Below are 24,736 nucleotides of genomic sequence, written 5' to 3'. Positions count from 1 at the left end.
AAAAAAGTATCATTGCAAAAAAAAAGAGTCGTTGAGAGTAATCTCTAAAACCCTATTCCCACCGGAGGGGGGGGGGGGGGCATTTTGCCACCCCCGCTGAACCAACAAATGTCAAAACGCCCACTAATGTAAAAACGCCCACAAAATGTAAAAATACATCGCCCACAAATGTAAAAATCGCCCACAAATGTAGAAAACATCGCCCACAAATGTAAAAACTTCAACCACAAATGTAAAAAACGCCCACTAATTTAGTAAAAAAAATCATACATCAACCACAAATGCATAGAAAATTTCTACATTTGTGGTTGACGTATTTCTACGTTAGTGGCCGTTTATGGTTCTTTTTTTGTTCTTCTTCTTCATTTTTTTTTTCTGTTAATTTTGGGGGTCCTGAACACAGGGGCTGATCCAGCTGAATTCTGTAAGTAAGGGTCGGGGGAGCCTTTACAAATTTTAAGGCCCTGTCACACCTTTCCGGGCAAGCTACGCGGGCTTGTTGCGACCTGTTACTTGCGTGTATTCCGTGTGACCTGCGTGAGAGCTTAGAAACCGATCCGTTTTCAGTTACGAGCGCCATTCGGGGACTGTACCTGCGTTACAGCTGCAGGTACCTGAGTGGGATTTGCCTGCGACTGAGGTGCTGCCGCCATAATTAAGGGCCTCCCACTGTTCTGCCTGTACCTCTGTGGGCAAACCCCCGCGAGCGAGTTTTTAGCATGCTCAAGGCCTTGTCACTGGTGTCTGGGGAAGCCTTGCGGGTTGACTTGCGGGGAAATTTTTTGCCTCCGGAACTCCCCGCAGTTGGCCCACACCTGACAGTAGCCCAGCGATAGCACGTATCTCGCCCGTACAGTTGCCCGGAGGCGCGCACGCAAGTCCGATTTACCAGCAGCCAAGTTTTGAGCATAACCAAAACTTGTTGCGGATGATTCGCATGGGGTCTGCCCGTAGAAGGTACATGCAGAACACCGTAGGCCTACAGGAGGCCCTTATAGCGTTTACAATAGAGCAGCGAAGTACCTTCCTCGTATGTCGCTTGTAAACTGAAAACGGATCTGTTTCGAAGCTCTTCACGTCACCGCAGGTCACACAGAATACACGCAAGTAGCAGGTAAGTAGCACGCATCTAGTAGGTAAGACGCAAGTACGACCTACGGAACTCGCCAACATCCTTGTCCGCACGCAGAACGCCACCTGCGTGCTGGAAAATCCCTACTGTACTCGCAACAAACCCGCGTAGCTTGCCCGGAAAGGTGTGACACGCAGCACACCGCAACACATTTACAGACATGCATACAGACACACAATGATCTCCCCACCGTACGCACACATGCACGCATAGTCGTACACATTATTTTACAAGCGCAGCCCTGCTAACGTAGGTCCATCAACGTATTTGACTTTTTTACATTTGTGGGCGATGTCCAATTTATACATTTGTGGGTGATTTTCTACATAAGTGGGCGATGTATTTTTACATTTGGTGGCGTTTTTACGTTTGTGGGCGTTTTTACATTTGTGGATTCAACAACCCCCCCCCCCCCCCCGACGTTTCGCGTAGTTATTCCGCAACGCGTGATACTCTCGCCGCGACATTTCATGACTTTTTTTCTTTCAAGTATCGCGCAACTTTTGAGACCAACGCCCCCTTGAAAATAATTTGTCGACCCAAAAATTGCTCAAAAACATGAGTTTGTGTACAAATCCAATGTAAGTTGTGTTTTTGCAATAAATTCATATAGAAATAAATATTTTTACTTTCAATGGCTGATTATGATTTATTTTAGCCTGATTATGCTTCAAAAAGTTTTTACAACTTTTGACGAAAAAACAACAAAACAAAAAGTAAAAAACAAGGAAATACATAAGAAATTCAATAAACAATAGAATACATAAGAAATTCAATAAACATTAAAATACATAAGAAATAATTATGAAGCCGAATTTTTGCTTCAATATCATTGTTGAGAATATTGAAAAGAATATGTACACCAAAAATTAAAAGTCTTGGAGCATTATCTTTTCATTTATAGGCCAAAAAAAATATTTTTGCATAAATAGCATAAATTAATTAATATGAAATACATAAATGGGGGGGGGGGGGGGGCAAAAAGCCCCCCGTGGTTTCAAGTCCCTCAAAAAACCCGATGGGATTAGGTTTAAATCCGCGTGCTCATACTAAGAATTTGTTTTGTGATAATGACTTATTAAAGATAAATTATTTATACTTATCACAGTTTGAATCTTATCCAAAATAATGATGATGAAGATGAGGATAATAATAATAATGATAATTATAATAATTATAATAATAATGATAACGATAATAATAACAATAATAATAACAATACCACTACTACTACTACTACTACTAATAATAATAATAATAATGATAGTGCATTGGCAGATAAAAATATTAAACATTATGTTCCATATTTGTATAAACTTTTATATTACAAAAGTGATTATAAGGGAATTATAAATTTACAAGTCAACATGCATTTGCATCGCATAGCTCCATTTTAAAGAAATTCGAGTCAAATAACCACCCGCTCCTTGCCGCAGTGAAACATGGATCTAAAACATGACAGACAAATTATTAACATTTTTGTATATTTCATACAATTTGTTGAAGATGTTGCTTTCAACATAAAATATCTGCGTTGAGAATTATTTACCATCAATGCAAGACCTTAAACAAAATTCAATTTTAGAAAGGAGGCGTGAACGGTACTATGATAGCTACACCACAGTTGGATTTTCACCTTCTGGGAAAGTGCTCCTGACCGTGATCTCCAACCTCAAATTACAACTGCGTACCAGCCTATTAACCCCAGCATTCACAGTTACATACGACGAAAGTGGATATATCTTCCTGGTTACACCCTCTATTCTGTCATCCATTTCCTACCCCCACCCCTTTCCCGGCTCTGTCTGACTGTCTGTCTCTCTGTTTGTCTCTCTCTCTCTCTCTCTCTCTCTCCCTCTCTCCCTCTATTTCTCTTTAATTTGTGAGGATGGCCCAATTCTACTGTTGACAGAGAATGAAAAAAACACAACAGGTATTTTCTATCGTGTATTCTTCTTTTAACAAATGTACACGTCACAATAGAGTATATTGTGAGAGTATGGTGTAATCGATAATCACTGAATACAGCTAGCGTCGCGAGGACCCCGGGGCGTAACGTACATGATTGTATTGTTCTCAGCGATCACCATCTATTCATGCTAAGATAACAAAGGACTTTATACCAATGGAAAAAGAAAGTGACAGGTTGTTTTTTTTTCTGTGTGAGAACTATTTTTGGTCCCAATTTAGATTATGAGTCTCAGGGTCGACCATTTGGAAGGGAGGGGGATTCCCTTATACGCCACGTCATGATGACATCACTCAAAATCGGCACAAACATGAAGAAGGTTTATCAAGTATAAATATAACGTTCTTATAAGAGGAGAAAGATTGGGGAAAAAAGAAGATAGTCTAGTATCATTACAACATCAACTGCATGCATGGCTGCTAATGATCAACAAATCATCATTTAACAAAATTTAACCCGTTCCATTCGGGATCCTGGTGGCCTGTGTATCAAGTCTATGGGGACTTCAGAATTTAGTATGGAACTGGTCAAGTTATTCTGAATTTTCAAGTACCTTTACATTACTATGTATTTCCTTTTTCAGAGTCTAATGATACAGTCTTTAGCTCGCATGCGGTTCTATGAATATCACAATCTGTGTAATCATAAACAATACATAATCATACAGAAATCATATACACAATATTCATACACAGTGTATCTTTTTTATCTATCATTTGTTCGTGGTTTATATGTAATTTTGATTGTTGAATGTGTATTTTATTAGGTATTTAGGTATTAGGTATTTAGGTCTGTATTTATTTTTGTCTTTCCCTTGTGTCTTCTGTTCAATCCAGGATGCAACCTAGGCCTTTCACGTCTAATTGGTTATTTATATAATAAAGAACGTCGAAAAACACCATTCGTTAGTATTATGATTCAATCTGTCCTCGCTTGCAAAAACATTTGACTCATCTATAACATTTTGACAATGACGTGGAAATCTACCCTCCATTATACGGCGTACAAGTCATAGCCGCACGAGGAGGTGAGACAATACTGGACCTACTCGAAATAATGTTGGGGAGTAAATCGCGGAGTAAAAGGCTTTTTTTAACACCGATACTGAAAGAAGTCAAACAAGGAAGTACATACCAGACATGGTTTGGGGCATGCTCATCCTCATTAATGAGTATACACGTATCGTCATTGATTGTTTGAGCGGGTGCTCTTCGTTATTCCGAATGTTACCACGTTCTGCTTTTTTTTTATCAGGGTAGTAAACTTTTATCTGGTCAGGTATTCTCCTCTATTAACTAGACTCAAAACGAGAAGATGAAAATGGTCAAAGGTTATTTCGAACCGGACAAAAAAGCAAACAAACATAGAACGTCAAACGGAGTTTCACAGACATTTTAACTAAACAATTATGCTGGTTGCGACATGCACTATAAAATTACACTGTAATTATGCAGCAGGGAACAATATTTTTTTCTTGTTCTTCCAGCTTTTACTTTAATATGAAGTAATAAAACAAAACTATATGCCAGATATGTCCGATTCCCGTTGAATGTTAAGTAAGTTGGCAGTTCAGCAAGGGTACACCTTTTTGAATGCAATACGATAAACATTAACATACCTGATTACTAGGACACAAATCAATCTTCATTAAGTGAATGTAAGTGACTTTTCTGAAATGAAATTAAGTGAAATCAGTGTATCAGCATTGTATAAAGGAAAAATGCAGTTATTTAACTGTTATCAAAAAGAGTAATTTAAAATCGACACAAGGTAGATGACGTCACTGGCTCTCTTAATGTGCAAACATTGTTGTGAAAAGAATCCCTGTTCCATCATGGAGCTGTTACATATTTATAGTATAGCTCCATGTTTCCATGGAAAAAAGGGGGGAATTTTCAGACATCCTACTTTCTTATTTTTATGACGGTTGTCTTTTGATGAGACATCTGTCATTTTTTTTATTCGTGTACAATGTACTTTGATTGTAGACACGAATGTCAATGTAAACATGATGTAGTATTGCCCTTTAAACTTTACTTACACTCATTGCAATGTTAAGAAATCGTGTACAATGATATCACACAAAAAATACCATATGACAAAATCTCATAACATGAAATGCCCCCCCCCTCACATTAACACTCACAAATAGCATGTATGTCTATGAGTACTCACGCATGATAATGAATGCATGCATGCCTATAGTGTATGCTATAAAATTATGTACTCAAGCATGAAAATGAATGATACTTGATGGTAATGTTATTGCGTCATGCACACGAAGTTTGTGTTTTTTATACAAAAGTAAAACATTATTGCAACAGACTTGCACAACAGAGTTTTAATTTACGTCAAATACATATCGCACCAAATATTGCACAAATATTGCACCAAAATGATCAGTCACGTTAGATTCTCGACGAATATTCGGCTATTGTGCATGCAGATACAGAGGCCTCGACAAAAATGTTCTCTCTTTTTTAAGACTGATTTGACACTGTGTTTGAAATGAGCCTGAAGTCCACCACTCGACATGCCAACGAAATATATATATATATATATATATATATATATATACATATATGTATATATCTATATATATATATATATATATGCATACATACATATAACTATATATGTATATATATATATATATATACATATATTGGCGTACATATTATGTATATGCACACATACATACATACATACATACACTATGTACAATATTCTAACATAAAAGAGTTAATCACCAAGGTAGACTCTTCGCAGCTAAAAAGAATGTCTTCTCAAGGATAATGATTTTCTTTCTTTGCTTTTGTTTGGTTTGTTTTCTTTTTCGAGGAAGGGGATTTCATATTCCTTCAAGGGGGGTAAGCTATCCAATGGGCTGCATTTGAACAGGTTTCACAATACCACTGCTATTGATCGAGGGGATGTTCGATAGGCGTCGATCCGTTTTCAGGTTGGCGGGGGAGGGCGCAAAACTTGGATGATGATATGGGCTAATTTCAAAGAGACCGATCTGGGGGAAGTGTGTAGGAGGAGGATACCCCCCCCCCCCCCCTTTGATAAGCACAACTGATATGTGCCTCTAAGCATATTCATTTTAAAAGTATTTCATTTTAATGCTATTTTTTCGCGTAGTTGTATATAAATTGTAGTATAATTATGTTCCTCATCTCTCGTGGTCTGACCTGGCAAAGTCCGAATATTTGATGTTTGTTGCATGCAGTTCGCTTGATTCACTTACATGTTTTATCAGTTTAGGTGTAATATTTTCCTAACATGGTGGATGGGGTGCAAAATAATAAATGTATTTGAACTTCTTACCCCTGAAAGGTTCTTACAAGGCTGGGATTCAGATAGTGGTTGTAAGACAAAATGCTATAAAGATTAATTTTGTGTACCCTTAATTTATAGAGGCTTGATGGGTGTTGACATTATTTTAGTTACAGTTTATTATTCAGAAGGTTCGTTGGTCTGAAAGTTTGTTATTCCGAAGGTTCGTAATTCCGAAATGAATTGAAAGTCGTTATTCTGAAGGGTTGTCAATCCGAAAATGAAATAAGATACGTTATTCCAAATGTTCGCATATCCGAAAAACGAAATGACGAAGGTTCGTTGATACCCACCTGTTTGCTTGTTTGTTTGTTTGTTTGTTTGTTTGTTTGTTTGTTTTTTGTTTTTGTTTGTATTTTTCTGATTAAGGAACCTTCGGAATTAAGAATCTTATTTCGTGTGCTGATAAACCAGACTCTTTTCATTTTCGGAAATATGAAACTTCGGAATATTGAACCCTCGGAATGTTCGGATTCACGAACCCTATTTCATTTTCGGTTTAAATTTCTGTGTTCCGAACAACGAAATTTCAGACTAACAAACATCATCCCTTTATATTATCTCCTGGTATAATTTGCTTGATATGCGCTTCTCGTACTACATGAAGCTCTAAACTTAAACTTTGAATCGATATGATTTTCTTAATTTATTCCTCAAATTGATATCATACAATACCATGAGCAATGGATGACGTTATTATTCAAAAAGAAAATGACCATGGCCGATGTCAATTTCAAAAATATCTTACCATGAATGATATCATGTCGTTTGTGGGTGAATTTTTGTATATCCCTTGAAATTCCCGGATAACTGCTTGAAGTTTTGCAGCTCATTGACCTGTGTTTTCATTGTGCAAACCAATCTGAAATTCCATCACCTTCATATTCAGTTCTACATGCTTAATTAGGATTAATTGGCATGATTGGGGCATATATCCTCACAGATTGTGGTGCATTAAAGTTAATTGAATTGACTGTATCCTTGATAAAGTACAGGAGACAAACATGACAAAGGAGGACGCGCTGTTGGTAAACCTGCTTCTCTTACCATCTGCTATTCTGACACGAATTGCTTTTATAGTAATGCCAGCAGTCAACTCTGGGGCATATGATTATACAACTGAATCAGACTTGCAAAGCAACAACTTATTATGAAAACATTATTTCAATGCATGAAGGTTTGATGACAACGGTTGATAATATATCAGCAGTATAAGTACTTGGGTTTACTTGACTTCAGCGACCTAAATGAAGAGGGTTCAAAACAGTTCCCCTCACAACAATCAAAAATTATTGGTAGAAAAAAATCCCCCCCCCCCCCCCCCCCCCTCGGCAGCAAAAAAAAAAAAGACACAAAAATGGCGCTAAAAATAGCACTCAATATCAAAATCAAGGCATTTTATATGTCGTTTGAGAATAACAATATGAGTTCATTCCTCTCCGCTGTCACAAACATCCATTGTCCATTCGGACTCTTTTCACTCTTGACTTGTGATACGAATCAAACTCTATTTGAATAAACACCCCCACATTATGTCCTCCCGCTTTGTTAAAATTATTTTCCATCACACCCTACCCACGCACTGATTACACAATCCAACAAAAGAGTGTGCTGCAGTTTATTCTTTGATCAGAAAAATGTGCGTGACAGTTTCATGGTCGTCAAATGCGTTTCCCTCCTTTGATTTTTTTCTTCCTCTGTTCTTTTTATAATATAGATGAAATGAAGGATATTTATAGATTATGACTGGCCTGGGAGCGAAATTGTAAAGACTTATTCATCCGAAGGCTTTGATATAAATGAGCAAATGAGCAAATAAGTAGATAACAAAACATATATATATATATATATATATATATATATATATATATATATGTGTGTGTGTGTGTGTGTGTGTGTGTGTGTGTGTGTGTGTGCGTGTGTGTGTGTGTGTGTATGTGTGATAAAATGGCAAAGGATGTTCGAGGATGTCAAGTATGCACAAACAGATGGAGTAATACCATTTTTGTTTAGAAATAGACATAAAGGGAAGTGTATGTTAAAAAACATTTTCATGTGAAATATAAATGCTCTAGCAAAGATGACAACAGCTCGTAAAGTCAACGGCACATTGTATCGGCAATATGTCACCCATTCCTTGAGGAAGTTCATACGGGCTTTAAGAAAATCAAAGAGCAGTTTGTGTGAGAATGTGTCTTGACACTTCTGCTGTATTGATCAGGGAGCATCAATAAAACATTAGATTTTTTTTTTGTTGAGAATCAACACCATGTTTTTCCGTAATTTAGACCATAAAGTTAACCATCGCGCTCATCACACATGACTTGCACAAACATTGAATTTAAAAGCAAACATACCCTGTTGGTACGAATGACCTTTTTCTTCTCATGTGCGAATTGGAACCCAGACTGACTTATAAGATCCATAGAGGGCGCTGTGTGTGCTCGGCGTGTTTTTGTTTTGTTTTGTTTTGGTTTTGTTTTGTTTGTTTGTTGTTGTTTTTTTTTGACGAAGTGACACTAAGGAAAAGATGAAGCGGTAATGAAATTTAAAGAATAAGTGGTTATTCCTAATTTTGTTGTCATTTTCCTCCAAAACGACGACCATAATCATAATACTCTCATGACTTATCAAGAATCAATCTACGAGTAATTCAAATATGAACGTGCCACACTTGTCATTTTTAAGACTTCTATTTCAATCTCCAATATCATAATGTTATTCTATCCCGTTAAAACTGAAAATATTCTCAGAGTCTTTCATGTGACTTCTTCTTGAAAGGCACGCACCAGGCGACCGTACATGGCGAATTACAGTCAACCTTGCCTAACATGCCTCAGTTGAGTCACACAAATCGAAAATTTTGCTAAGTCGAAGAAAAATTCCATACCTGGATGGTTATCAACATGCAATAATTTATCGTGTAAGTGAAATTTCCCGTACATGCAAAAGTTTTTTTTCTGATCATTTTGAACTTGACTATTCAGGGGAAGTAAAAACTCTTTGCTACGTGATACGAAAAGTGTCATTTTTTATTTGTAAATCAAATTTACTGTTCTTTCATATTCCTTGTAATTTTTGTCATCTATCTATTTTTTGTTGTACGGTATTGGACAGTATTTTTTAGGACAGTTATGTCAGATTTGTATTTTGTAAATTTGTTCTGACTTTGTTCAGAATGGGTGTTGATGCAAGCATAATGGTGTGTAAGCAAAGACATGTCCCTGCAGTCGCCCTTAGAATGCATTTTTTATTTATGGTTGATTTGTATGTGTTTTATCGAAAAATGGAAACGCGTCCAACAAACTCTAGACTCTAGAAAGTTCCAGTGATCGAGAGATTCGCTACTGTCGTGCAGACTGTTGGGTGATATATATATATATAATATATATATATATATATATATATATATATATATATATATATATATAATATATATATATATATATGAATATATATATATATATGAATATATATACATATTCATATATATATATACATATATATATATATATATATATATATATATATATATATATATATATATTCAGGAGCACACGTATACTCTTGTGTGTATGTTCTGCTTCAGAAACGGATTTTTAATCTAACATCACATCGCATCCTGGTCGCTGATGAAGAATGCGATGACTAACCTGTTTGGTGTCTTGTTCTAAAACATGCGCTTTCCTCGCCAGGATAAAGCGTTTTAATGCCAGTTTAGGTTTTAATCTCATATATATATATATATATATATATATATATATATATATAATATGGTTGAGATTATACGCATTGCTTGCGCGAAAAAATGAAGAAACAAACTGGTAATGCATTTTGGGCCAATAAAGCATGAGTTTATTTGGCTCAAATTTTCAGCGTCCTACCGTCCTTCTTTGTCAAGACTCCTGAAGAAAAAAAAATAATGCATTACAAGTTTGTTTCTTTATTTATATATTTATCTATCTATATATATATATCTATATATATAGATATATATATAAATATATACATATGTATATATATATAAATATATATAATATGTACATAATATGCATATACATGAAGCAGTTTATGTTTATTTCTCTCTCTCTCTCTCTTTCCCTCTCTCTGTCTGTCTCTGGTAAGCAGTTAAATATTTCAAAAGATGGGTTTCAACAATTTAAAGATGTATTCTATTTATTCATAATATATGCAATTAAACAGTACTGTATCAGAAATAGTATCCAATTCTAAAGCTTCAGTGACTTATATAAAATTGCACATTTTACATATACAACGAGATTATGATTACACATACAGGATAAAGTTGAAGAAGTAATTTCTAAACTTCGACTAGGATTAGGAGCATACATCTCTCATATATCATCATAAATATCAAAATATCATGATCAGTCGTTATATATCCTTAGATTGTTAGATGTCTTCAACTTTCTAAAACTTCCGTTTGAAACGGCATGTATTACATGGCAAGAGTTAACTAGACCGCTCCTTTTTCCAACATCGAAAGAGATCGTTTATATTATCAATCAAAGAGGAAGAAAATTAAATTTCTACACAATAAAAAAGTAGAGCCAACGCCATCAAAGCAATATCAATCGGATTCTGAAGCATATTGTTGACGTTATTAGCACATAGTAGTCCGACGCGAGCTAGTTGCAAGTGCAACTATTTGAACAAACACAAACGCCTCACATTCACTAAGTGATTGCCGAACATTGATTATAGACCAACAGCAATATTGCTAGGTAAATCACAAAGTACAATCTGAAAGAGCAGGTACACGAGGTATATAATAATTATGTGCACGTTAAAGTGAGAGATCTCAAATGTGAATAATCAACCATAACTTTTTTTAAAGCACATTGAAAATGACATTGGATATCAGTCTCCCTCGAAATGACACGTAAGTTGGTATAAATGAAATTTGGTGAAATAATGAATACACAGACGATCAAAATACAGCAATGCCATCCGTGGGATCAAGTGATCTTCTCCAGGTATAGATCGAGTGCTAACTGATCTAAAGAGATGGTAGAGTTGTAGGTTAGATAAGGTTTCATGTTTCCAACTTAGTTGTGAGATAATGAGAAACCTCCTATGGAGTATGAAAGAGTGTACAGTTCTAAGAGGAATTCAAAGCTGTTTTTTTAATGAAACTTGGTTTCAAAGTAACTGAGATATCCAGAAACAGAGGTCGTAAAAAAGGAGAGACCCACCTTTTATTAGGACCACTTTGTTTTACTTTTTTTTTGATATCTCAGCCAATTCAAAACCGATTCTCATCAAACATACTTTGAATACCTCATAGAATAGTATGCTCTTAAATATTTCATACAAATAGTTTCTGATAATCTCGCATAAAGTTAAAGTCTGAATCTCCCATCTCAATCATAAGTATACCGTCCCTTTAAATGCCGGTAAAGTGGCGAAGCGGTGCAAATTTCACCCTTGAAAAAGTTAGATGGTACATCACACAAACAGAATGTATCCCCATCATCTCTCTCCGATTTGAAAAGTTACAGAAGTGATCAATGTAGCATCGGCTGTTCATTTCCTGGAGTGTAGGTGACATCTGTTATATCCATGTCTCTTGATTTGTATTCCCTTATGACGACAGTCTTTTCTTTGTATTGTTATGGATCAAGTGCCAAGAATATTTCATTGGAATTTGGAAAACGTATGGTTTTTAATCGCCAATTAACATAAGCCTTTGTTGTAATCGAATGTACAGATGAAACGGAATTTCCCCAAAGCCGGATTCCGATTCATCGGATGTCATCTCCCTGTAATTTCATTTGCTTGATTTTTAACACAACCCGACAGGACATCCCATTTCCTCAACCCTGAAATATTTTAGGGTGAAAAAAAAAATCCATTGTCGCATCGTGGTCGTTAGAAATGAAAGTAAGAGGTCAAGATGCAATAGATTTCAAGTAAAGTTGAAACAAAAGTGCATAATGACTCGACCCTTTTGCAGTTGCCATGGTTACGGTGCATGCCGATTTGGGAAGATGAATGGTGCATCGTTGGGTAGTGATTGATAAACATTAAAGTAATAATGATACGTAAATACACTGTACGATGTGAAATAACTTATTCACCCTTAAACATGAATAGGTCTATGAATACATGTTGAAATATTGCATGACTGGACGGTATTTTTATTGGTTGAATACATGCTGTGTTCATCCAATTAGCGCAACACAAAACACAAGCTACAAGTTGACTGATGGCGACACTTGGAGTTGACCAATCAGGAGAGGAGTTATAGCGGATCTGACCAATAAGCAGAGGGGCTATAGCGGACCTGAATTAGACAACGGGTGTTGCCGATTTGCAACAATGCACTTCGTCACTGATTATGATCATGAAGTCTCTGCTATTCAAAGTGATGTAGTATCCTCTGCTCGTATTCCCTCAGTCGACTTCCTTGGTCGTGTAGAGCGGTTCTCTGACGATCTTTTCGTGCAAGTCGATGAAGAGGGGGATGTAGGTGAGGAAATCCAAAAAGTCCACAGTCCCTTTCCCGTTACGATTGAATTTTTCCATGACCTGGCAGATTGGAAGCAAAAGATGGGGAAAAGCACTGTCAAATGTAACTGAAACAAAAGCTGTGTGCAAATGCCTTAACTAAATCATTGCAAAACAATTTCGTCGAATTACTGTATCGAATTATCAAATCATAAAGTAATTATAAAGTAAATATAATCCCAGAAAGAGAGTGTACTCACAAACTATGTATACACAGTATGCTACACAGAAATATCGATGTTAATAAATTACTTTTTGCAATGGGAATCTCTAACACAGACCTCTGTACGTTTTGTTTGAGCTCCACATTTGTTTTGGGAATGCGATGTTACACCAGATTTGTTTCCCATATACAGGAAGTGTTATAAAAATGAAACTCAAATTACTAGAGGTACTTTTATATTTGATTCTACAGAAACCCTAAAGTGTTACAATGTGGTTTATTTGTATGCAAAGTACTGTACATTTTCTGCCATCATTAGTTTTTCGCTAATTTTGTCAATTTCTAAAGCAAGCAAAAAAAAAGTAAATGAATATTTTATCTGGAAAAATATTAAAGGTTTTGTATCTTATATTAACTGGAATCGTTTTCATATTATTCAGACTCTTTGTAGCTGCCTTTCAAATTGTATTTTTTTTTTGTCTTTATGTGTCATATTTTTACGTGACATTTATTTGTACCTGAATGTGAAGTGAATAAAATTTCTTTGTGAAAAAAGCCCAAAACAGTATGCCTACATTTAATGCGTATTAATGCGCTTAGAAACGTCAGTATTAAGCACTATATATAAGTGTTATTTGTTATTATTATATTATTATTATTATTATTATTATTATTACTATTATTATTATTATTATTATTATCATTATTATTATCATCATCATCATCATCAATATTATTGTTGTTAGTATTATTATCAACATACTAGTCACAAAATCACCAAACTCATTGCAACAATTCAAGACCTGAACAACCTTCCCAGCCCAAGTAACAATAGATGACGACAGTAATGCTTATCATTACATGCAGTTTTTTCTTCCTCTTCTTCATGCTGACCTACTTCCGTGAATGGTTTTTTCATTGTCTCACACAGTGAAAGTGAGGCATAGTCTATGACCACAAAAGTCACACCACGATACAGGGCTACATAAGCGCTGTACACATTTTGTAGTACAGGTTCTTGTCAGTCAAAAGAGATGAAATTTGTAAATTCCTGGTGAGTTGATCTAGCTCACTCATATGTATATCTTCCCTATGATCAGTATTTCTTTGTTATATGTACATGTTGATCTTTTTTATGTAATTTCGAATAGTGTTAACCCGTCAAAACTTTCCTGTCATTACATTTTGCATTTTGAGCTTACAATTTTCTATGTACCTTATGAATCATCAGATGTCAGGTTCTTTCATGTAATGTCGACCTTTACCCACAAGTATGGATATTGGTACTCAGTATAGCATCACTAAATTCAGCGAACTGTCTAAGACACATCCAAATACATTATTTTCTTTATTGCACATTAATTGTAGAAGTTTGAATAGGAACTACAATGAGATTGAAGCTACGTTGAAACAGATTGACTGTCCATTCAAGGTTATAGCACTTACAGAAACTTGGCTTAGTGACAATGCTCTACCTCCTCATATGTTCCATGGTTATACATTTGTTGGATCAGAACGTGAGCATAAAAGAGGAGGGGGTGTTGGATTATGTGTTAATAATCAATTGTTTTTTAAAGTCAGACCAGATTTAAGTATATTTGGAAATGTATGTGAATCGTTTTTTATTGAAATACCAAAACCAAATAAAAGTTTGCTTGTAGGGGTTTGTTATCGGCCTCCTAATCAATCTGTATTAGAATTTAATGAAAAATTAGGAGAGTCTCTGAATATTATTGATAAAGAGGGAAAAGATTGTGTTATACTTGGTGATTTCAATGTTGATTTAAATAAAGTTGATAGTTGTAATATTGCAAGTGAATTTTTAGAAATATTAGTATCATATTCATATGAACCTCTGATTGAAAGTTCGACAAGAATTACAGAAACTTCCAAAAGTTTGATTGATAATATTTTTGTGAATAGCGTATGTAATGTATCATCTGGTTCTATTGTCTGTGACATTTCAGATCATTTTCCTGTATTTTGTTTTCTAAATTATTCATTTGTATTGCAGAGGAAATCAAGTTATATTAATAGACGTATCATAAATGAAGACAATATTTGTTTATTCTTGGAGAAAATAGATGAAGCTGATTTTAAAATTTTATCTGATGCTGATAAGATATCTTCTACATGTACTGATCCAAATGTTCTGTATGATATGTTTGTCGATATTGTTTTGAACATATACAATCAGTGTTTTCCATATAAGAAAGTTTGCATTAAGAGCAATAAAAATGAATGGTTTGATGAAAATCTTAAAAAAATGTATCGAAAGAAGAATATATTATACAGGAAATTTGTAAATAATCCAACTGAATATCGTAAAAATGTTTATGTGACTTACAAGAACAAGTATACAAATGCTGTTAGAAATACCAAGAAAAGGTTTTATACTCAAAAGTTTTTGAATGTGAAAGGAAATAGTACTGGAACATGGAAATTAATTAACAACATACTTGCTAAGAAAAAAGCTACGGTATCTGAAGATGTTGAAAATCAAAGATGACTCTGGTATGATTTATAGTCAATAGGAAATTGCTGAAAATTTTAATCAATATTTTGTGGATATAGGTAAAAAATTAACACTTAGTTTTGCAAATACTGATTTATCTGTTCATTCTTACCTCAAAGGTTCATATATTAGGTCACTTTTTCTGAAGCCAGTAACAGAAAAGGAGATTATTGATATTGTATTAAGTTTTAAAAATGGTAAATCTCCTGGTTGTGATTTTATAGATATCAAAGTTATTAAAAGAGCAATTCATGTTTTATGTAAACCTTTGAGTATTTTGATTAAGTATTGTTTTGAAAAGGGGGTCTTTCCTGATGCAGGCAAGGTATCAAAAGTTATTCCTGTATATAAAAGTGGTGCAAAAGATGATTTTACCAACTATCGTCCAATTTCATTGTTAACATGTTTTGCTAAAATTTTTGAAAAATGTATAAGTGTGCGATTACTACGTATTGCAATTTTTAGATAAAAATGATGTTTTGTTTAAGAAGCAATTTGGTTTTAGAGAAAAACATTCTACTCTTTTAGCAGCTTGTGATTTTTTATGTAATTTAAATCTTGCCTTAGAACAGAAAGAATCTTTATTGGGGGTATTTTTAGACCTTAAAAAGGCATTTGACAGTATTGATCATGAAATTTTGTTGTGTAAGTTTTATATTTACGGTATAAGGGGGTCACCATTACAGCTGATTAAAAGTTATTTAGAAAACAGACAACAATTTACTACCTATAATTCATATTCTTCGCAAATGCAAACAATATCTTGCGGTGTTCCGCAGGGTTCAATTTTGGGCCCTATCTTATTTCTCATTTATATAAATGATTTGCCTGCTGCCTCATCTGTATTGCAGTTTTTGATGTTTGCTGATGATACCAACATATTTTTGAAGCATAAAGATATCAATCAAGCGGAAGATTTGATGAATATTGAATTGGCTAAGTAAAGTTAATGATTGGTTTTCTGTAAATAAATTAGTTTTGAATGTCACTAAAACACAATTTATGAAATTTGATAATAGTAATTCAATTAATGTTGACACAGACTTATATATAAATGATACAAAGATAGAACACGTGAGGTCTGTAAAGTTCTTGGGAATTTTTCTTGATGAAGAAATGAAATGGAAAAGCCATGTTGCTCAAATTCTTAGCAAGGTTTCAAGAAATGTTGGTATCATGGGCAAGTTGAGAGATTGTCTACCTCAGAATATATTATTGTTGCTGCATAATACATTGGTACTACCTCATCTTAATTACTGTATTATACTTTGGGGCAAGTGCAATAAGTATCTCTTAAAGCGATTACATAAGCTGCAAAAAAGAGCTGTTAGAGTAATAACAAAGTCATCATTTCTGTCTCATTCTAGACCATTGTTTATTAGATTGAATATTTTACCAATATATCAATTCTATGAGTATAATCTTGCCATATTTATGTTTTTATATAGCAAAGAATTATTACCAGAGTTATTTAGTTCATTATTTGTAAAGAATATTGATATTCATAATTATAATACAAGATCAAAATTTCATATTCGAGTTCCATATGGACGAACTAAATTTTCACATTCATTTATAACTTATCAAGGACCAAAATTGTGGAATGATTTACCAAGTAGTATAAAAGATTGTTTAACGTTGAATTCATTTAAAAGAAAATTGAAAAAGAACCTGTTGACAAAAATTTCATAGAATCTGTAGAGTTTTCTGTATCTGTAATGATATCTTAATTTGTTTGATTTTTTAAGTGTATCCGGTTAAATGACATCTACATACCCCCCCCCCCCCCACACACACACACACTGTAATACTCTCTTTTATTTCAGTACTCTTTGGGGATCTTACTTATAAGTTTTATGGAATCTCCATAAAAACTTCCCATGATCCCTCCACAAATCATCCATTATGTTGTTATTTCCTTTCTTTGTAAGTCACTTTGTGTTTGTTGAAACACCTTTTGGTGAATATGGTATCTTATGTGTATTGTTCTTTTACTTTGTATACTCCAATTGATGTTTATTATATCACATTTTATGTATCCTTTGTATCCTTTTAATGATTATGTGGAAATAAAGTTGAATTGAATTGAATTGAATTGAATTGAATTGAATTATTTACCATCTCCATGTGTTCCTTGCTGAGGCCTCCAGCCTCCAGCTCCACGGCCAGATTCTTGATGGGGACTTCCCCGGGATACCCTCCTTCTTCCTCGTCCTCCAGGAGGTAAAAGAGCGCCTTAGCTCGATCCATCTTCACGTCCAGGGCTTCGAAGTTGAGTTTGTTGATGAGCTTCTTGATGAACGGCCTTCGGAGGGAAAGATTTCAAACAAAACATGTTATACACAAAGATTAGATAGATACAGTATAGATAGGTTGTATTCCTGTAAAATGCTACCAGTAATCTATTCATTAAAGGATTATGATCTTCTTGGGGGGGGGGCGCTGTGGCATAGTGGGTGAGACTCCCGACTCCCAATCGGAGGACCCGAGTTCGAATCCCCCAGTGCTTACGTCCTTGAACAAGATGTTTTTATCCACTACGTCCCTCTCGATCCAGGTGTATAAAAAATGTAATGGGTACCTGCAATGCTAGGGTAATTAATAGCAGGGCTCTCTGGTAGTGGTAGAGCAGTGGCAATACTGAAGAGGCTACCCTGGGTAAATAAGACCTTATTATTATTATCATTATTATTGTTATTATTACTATTATTATTATTATCATCATTATTATCATTATTATTATCATTATTACTATTATTATTATTATTATTATCATCATTTCAAGAATTACTATTGCTATTGCTCAGGTAAGCAAGATGTAGAATTTACAAGTGGAAATCCGAAGTATTCATGGATGACGTTCTTTAATTGGACGAATTTTAACGGAGAAAATACTCCCTTTGAAAAATATTTCTGTTGGAAATGTACTGAATATTACATAATTCAGAATGTACGATTAAACAAAAATCATGATGGGTATGATTACGTAAATTGAAAGAAGAAATATTATGTAAAAAAAGATAATGATCAAAACACTTACTCGAGCCTCGAGATCTTCTCGGAAAGAGCTGCAACAATGGTGAAAAGTTTGAAGTCGATTCGATGTCTCTGCGGCAAGTCAAGCACCTGTTGAGATAATAAAAGAAAATCAAATGTTACGCAACAATAAGATCCCAAAATAATATATTACGGACACCATGTCCGTCGAGAGACGGTGAATTTTGGCCCAATCCGACCAAACCTTGCATATATATTCTGTTCCACTTCGTTTTCATCCAGGGTGTCTAGAGAACAGGAGGGTGAGAAATCCTCAGCACTTCAAAAGAGTAAAACTGAGTTCTAAAACAATAAGAATTTTGAGCTGATGATTGCCATAGAGAATTGTCAGAGCCTCGAGTTTCACGCTGAAAAGGAAAGAGAAGATGATAGCTATTTTTATGTCTTCCCCGATTTCGTTGAAACATTTACCCTTTTAAACTTACTCTTGTTATTCATCTCAACTAAACCCTGTCTGTGCAAGAGACTTTGGACAGTACGTAAAACTATTTGCATTTTCTGAGGCCATCGGCACTCGAAGCACATAAAGGGGTCCACATTGGAGTTTTATTTTAAACTGGGAGAGAGTAGGCCGACATGTGTATTTCTTTATTACAGAGGGCGTCATCTCTGCACAAGTAATGTGCATCCCTTCTCACCCATACGTGATACTTACGTGGTAGACATATTGGCACTCTTTGTCCGATATGAGATGGCTGTTGATTTGATGTAATAACCTCTCCACTTTGTCTGTCTCCACTTCAAAGTGCTGATGGGGAACAAAGAGGGCAGTATCTAATTGAGTAAAATTCAGTATGGTCACGGAGGTACAGAAAAAAAAGCAGAAAGCGGGAAGAAAACAATCCTTTTCTCTCTCCCCCCCCCCCCCAGAATACAATCTTACATTACAACCAACACTGAATAGATACACTTACTGCAGGAGCTAAGTGGTGGGTTAAGTATATGGATCCCTTACAATAATTAAAAAAAAGGAACGAAGAATGAGCGTATTTAAGGAATCAATGATATACATAGAACATTAACAATTTACTCATGTCAGAACTAATGTCCTAATTAGTACATCCACTCATTAAGGTTAATGGTAATATTTCTTCTCTGTTTATCCCAAAAAGGCATGCTCGGAAGAATGAAAGATTGTTTTGCGGTGAGACAATGTGTATCAGATGTAGTCCTTGAAAGAAGAGCTGTTTTGCGAAACTACACAGAAATAAAGGAGAGTGGAGGAGGGTAGCTAAAAGAGGAAAATGTGACGTTGAGAGTAATGAAGGTAGATAATGAAAGTCAAACAAATCTCGAAGGGCAGCGGTGAGTTGGATGTTGAGATTGCGCTAAGGGAAGCTGGATGATATGTGAGCCAGGGACCATGATGGGGACAGTTGTAAGAAGAATAGAGCGAGAATCACGCTAAAGGTTTCAAAGTCTATGGGAGGAGAAAGATGAACCAGGGAGGATAGAGGAGAAGGGGGATGATGTGATGCGAACTTTCAAGTTAAAAAAAAAGAGAAAAGCATAACTCCAAAGATTCCAATCCGCATACTCCCAGAGATTCTAATCTGTATCCTCCCAAAGATTCCAATCCGTATCCTCCCAAAGGTTCTTATCCGTATCTTTCCAAAGATTCTCATCCGTATCCTCCCAAAGATTGCAATCCGTATCCTCCCAAAGATTCGAATCCGCATCCTCCCAAAGATTCGAATCCGTATCCTCCCAAACATTCTAATCCGCATCCCCCCAAAGATTTTCATCCGCATCCTTCCAAATATTCCAATTCAAAGATTCCAATCCGTATCCTCCCACAGATTCCACTCCGAATCCTCCCAAAGATTCTAATCCGCATCCTCCCAAAGATTCTAAATCCGTATCCACCCAAAGATTCTAATCCCCATCCTCTCAAAGATTTTCATCCGCATCCTTCCAAAGATTCCAATTCAAAGATTCCAATTCGCATCCTCCCAAAGATTCCAATTCGTATCCTCCCAAAGATTCAAATTCGTATCCTCCCAAAGAATCCAATTCGCATCCTCCCAAAGATTCCAATTCGCATTCTCCCAAAGATTCCAATTCGCATCCTCCCAAAGGATCCAAATTCGCATCCTCCCAAAGATTCTAATCCGTATCCTCACTTCCTCCTGGTTCATCATGTTGTAGAGAGGACTCTGTTTCCGCCTGAACTCTGGTTTGGAGGCGTCTCGCGATGACGAGACGTTCTCCTTCAACCGATCCTGCAGGTTCTCCAGCAGTTTGGTCTCTCCTGGAAAAAGGGAGAGAATTCGGAGAGGACTTTAAAGCAGACGGTCCCGGAGTTAAAGGGATAATATAGTTTTGGTTGAGATGGGGCTTCAGCTTTTTTGCGAGATGATTAGAAATTAATTATATAAAATATTAAAGAGCATACAATTCTTAGAGGAAATAAAAGTTTATTTGATGAAAATCGCTTTTTGAAATGACTGCGATATCCAAAAACAGAGTGTTCCTAATGAATGATGGGTTCCACGTTTTATTAGGACCACTACGTTTTACTTTGTTTTTTGGATTTCGCAGCTATTTAATTGCAAAACAGAATTTCATCAATTAACTTTTAAAGTTAATTCCTCTAAGTATTTTCAGATGAGTAGTTTATAATATCTCGCAAAAAGTTTACATCTGAATCTCTTACTGAATGTTAATACAACATGTCATGGCTGACTTTAAAGAGGAGGCTCATTGACTGCAAATAGGGGGAACATTGTCGTCTGCAAAGAGACAGGGAGCTGTGATGTATACGAACCTTGAAGCTCTTTGACATATTTAGCCGCCGCTTCCAGTCGCTCCTCTGTGATTTGTTTCTCTACCGACAGTCTGCATACACTGGCATCGCTCTCCGCCTGCCAGAGAAAATGATACACACGTAATATTTATAAAATCGTGCTGGGGGAAAAGACTAACAATAAGGCAAAGACTTCCAGGCAATTTTTCTAAAGAGTTCGTTTGCGGACATTCAACTTTTCGTCGTCACAAGGCGTCGATAGTTAATGCTCTTCACGCGAGTTCTTTACAATCCCGAAGAGCTATGTCTTTCTTTATGAGCATGGAATTTGTGTGTGCGTGTGGATCACAAAGTTCATTTCCTTTTATTTGAGAGTATAATAAAAATGTGTGAAGGGTTTGGGTCATAATCCAATGTTTACCCCTGTGGTGTACAAGCTAGTTCGGTACTGTGATATTTGATATGGTTGCAATGGATCGAAATCCATTGAAGTTGGCTATTTCGTGCGTTTCTTTGAGCCAAAATCATTGTAGGGGAAACCACAAGCCTCCAACGCCCTCTTTTAACCAACAGTCATATCCATCAATTTGATGGAAGTCCGCCATCTTGCAACCGCGTTTCTAGGAAGATACACAGTAGTCAACTGACTATTTCAGATGAGGGCACCCGGCTATGCTAGCGTATTACTGATGGCACAGCCTTCTGGGTACATAGTAATACCAGTAAATACTGCAGACGCATGCGTAAATAACGCCGTTATAATTTATTATTCTGATCTTCATTTTCTATGTTTGTTTGATTAACTCAATCCGTCAATGCGTACCATGGCGTATTGTTTGTTGCTCATCCGACTCAAAACCCACTCGTCCGTGCCGGACTTCAGGATCGGGAAAGAGAGCTTGGTTGCCGGCTGGGGCAACGCCGCCCCGGCGGTGGTCGAAGGCGTGGGCGAGCTTTCTCCCGACGTCGTCGCTTCTTGGTCGATGACGACGGTCTTATTACTTGATTGCTTCGAGTCTGCTGATGGTAAAAGGTATAAAGAAACACTAATGATATGCAATGAAATACAGAGTTTCATTTATTGTTGTCTGTTCCCACAACGAGTGCGCAAACAGAGCCACGTAAAAATCAAGTTTAAATTAATCAAAATTTTCCAAATTCATGTAATTTCTATACGAATAGACTTTTAACCAAAATTGAGGCATTTCGCACATATCAACATGAGAAAGAGTATTAAAAGTGGTGCCTCAAGATCGACTACTCCAGTCTTAAACGCGTGTTTTTGGTTTTTCTATTAATGTTACTTTTTCTGCTATGTGATAAACAGCGGTGAAACTGAATAGTTGAGTTAATCACAACTGCCAAGTAAAGAAAGCATAAAGAAATGTACTTTCAATCATCATTATATTAATTTGTTTTATATTTATATATTTATACTTATATTAGTATATTTGTATTTTTTTTAATAGATGGTAATGTGCTTCAAGTCACCTTTGTCCTTCTTTTTCTTGGATTTCTTTCCCTTCTTGCTTTTCTTCGCCTCGGCGTCAGCTGCTACCGGGTCCCAGTCGACCCGAAAGATTTCCAGAAACTCGTTTTTAGCGATATTCGCAATAGCCTTGTTTCGAGACGCTAGGATAAAAAAGCAAAGGTCAAAGGTCAATATACAATATGTTTAGCAACTCATATCCTAAGTTAGTATTCTGTTTATTTTTGTATAGATATAACTAAAGCGTATTTGGCTGTATCGCGTCTATTTTGCTTTATACACCAAACGTGTCAGTTACTTCATTTCAACTGGGTCAACAACATCAAACTCTTTTTATGTCTCTAACGAAATAATTCGTTTATCGAAAATAAATCACAGGAATACATACTAACCAGATCTAACAATATGATATGAATAAGCAAGATATACAGCTAAAGTACTTTTCATTCTAGCGATAACTCATATTTTTATTTTTTTTCCCGGCAAAGAAAATGACTATCACTCCTGTCATGGCAATATGACACTAATTTTTGCCGACTCAACAATTTTGACTGCACTCTGCAATTACATTTGATAAATGAAGGCCACATTCAAGTAAACTGTCATTTGACCGCGATTTGAACGTCATCCGCATTACCCTGGACATGTAATTTGTAAACAAGCTTGTGGGCATAATTATATCTAAATACTTCTTTGACAACGATCCAGCAAAGATCATCGTACACCGTTCAGCTATTTCAATAGTGCTCTGCTCGTGCTCCGAATGATGAACCGTATAACATTTTTGGAGTTGTGTCCACTATACTAATGTTATTATCCGATTATCTAGATAGAGCATTATGGTAAAAAAAAGGACTCAATGAAGTACCAAATGTAACAGACATTTTTTTTTTTTTGGGGGGGGGAGGGGGGTATATGAGTCTTGCCTTTTCTTTTGCAAGTTTGTTCTCCTCCTCTTTTTCTTTTCCTTGCTCTGCTTTTCTCTACCTATCTCTGACTGTTATTGACTCTTACTGTATCAATTCGGTACATGATTTTCATTATTTTTCTTATGTTTTGTATATACATTGTATTATTTTTGTATTGTATTGTAAATTCGGGACTCTGTGGAAGAACAGACATATTTTGAAAATATGACTGAACAGGCAATCCCCCGTTTCCTCTGTACGTATATGTAATGTATATGCAACTTGTAATATGTGAATTTTTATATGAAGACGGAAATAAAAACAAACAAACTAAAGCGACTCTCACCTTCAAGTTGCTCCATCTTTTCTCCCAGAGTTGCCACTTTCTGAGTTTGTCTGCTCAGCATGAACCGTGATTTGTCCAGCCGCTGCTCCACGTCAAACTACAGAGAGTTTTGAAAAAAAAAAAGTAAAATAAAAATGTAACTCAGATGGATTTTATCGCATCGAATAAACACAACGAGCAGTTTGTTCTTATTCTATAATCACTTGTTACACTCTTGACTCTCAACTGCTGCAGAGCAGTGAAAAATGATATCGATTCTCAAGGTTAAGAAATGTATTTTGATTTCAAGAAAGGGGAAATTGCTTATACTAAACATGCTGAATCATGTTAGGAAAGCAAAACACTTTGAAATCATGCTTTCGCACTTTGAATGGAAACAATACAGAGTAAAACACCCTTCAAGTAATAATAGAATGGAGTCACCACTGAAATTCAGCTCTGCAAAGACTAACAGTTGCTCTCGGCTCTGCTTGTGAAGTGACGACGATTTAGCTGAGGTAATTTAGAAATCGAACAAAGTATCTTGTGGAAGGACGAACGC

At 35.7% G+C, this 24,736-nt stretch overlaps 1 protein-coding gene across 1 annotated transcript in view; it reads right to left on the bottom strand.

Annotated features, from left to right (window-relative positions):
• Window positions 1–12,857: 12,857 nt before the first annotated feature.
• The window catches only part of LOC139729077 (uncharacterized), a 58,375-nt gene continuing 46,496 nt past the window's right edge, over window positions 12,858–24,736 (bottom strand). The window contains exons 22-30 of the mRNA XM_071640000.1: window positions 24,196–24,292; window positions 22,944–23,084; window positions 22,276–22,469; window positions 21,474–21,570; window positions 20,830–20,957; window positions 19,362–19,454; window positions 18,690–18,775; window positions 17,768–17,954; window positions 12,858–12,992 (exon numbers count right to left, since the gene is read on the bottom strand). Coding sequence (XP_071496101.1) covers window positions 12,858–12,992; window positions 17,768–17,954; window positions 18,690–18,775; window positions 19,362–19,454; window positions 20,830–20,957; window positions 21,474–21,570; window positions 22,276–22,469; window positions 22,944–23,084; window positions 24,196–24,292 — 1,158 coding nt within the window. The remainder of the gene's footprint in view (window positions 12,993–17,767; window positions 17,955–18,689; window positions 18,776–19,361; window positions 19,455–20,829; window positions 20,958–21,473; window positions 21,571–22,275; window positions 22,470–22,943; window positions 23,085–24,195; window positions 24,293–24,736) is intronic.

This window comes from Diadema antillarum, unplaced genomic scaffold (genome assembly GCF_040938485.1).
Source record: "Diadema antillarum isolate AM-2024a unplaced genomic scaffold, OU_Dant_1.0 seq00000217_RagTag, whole genome shotgun sequence".
Taxonomy (NCBI): domain Eukaryota; kingdom Metazoa; phylum Echinodermata; class Echinoidea; order Diadematoida; family Diadematidae; genus Diadema; species Diadema antillarum.
The sequence above is the reverse complement of the archived record's forward strand: the minus strand, read 5'-3'. Positions and strand labels throughout refer to the sequence as shown.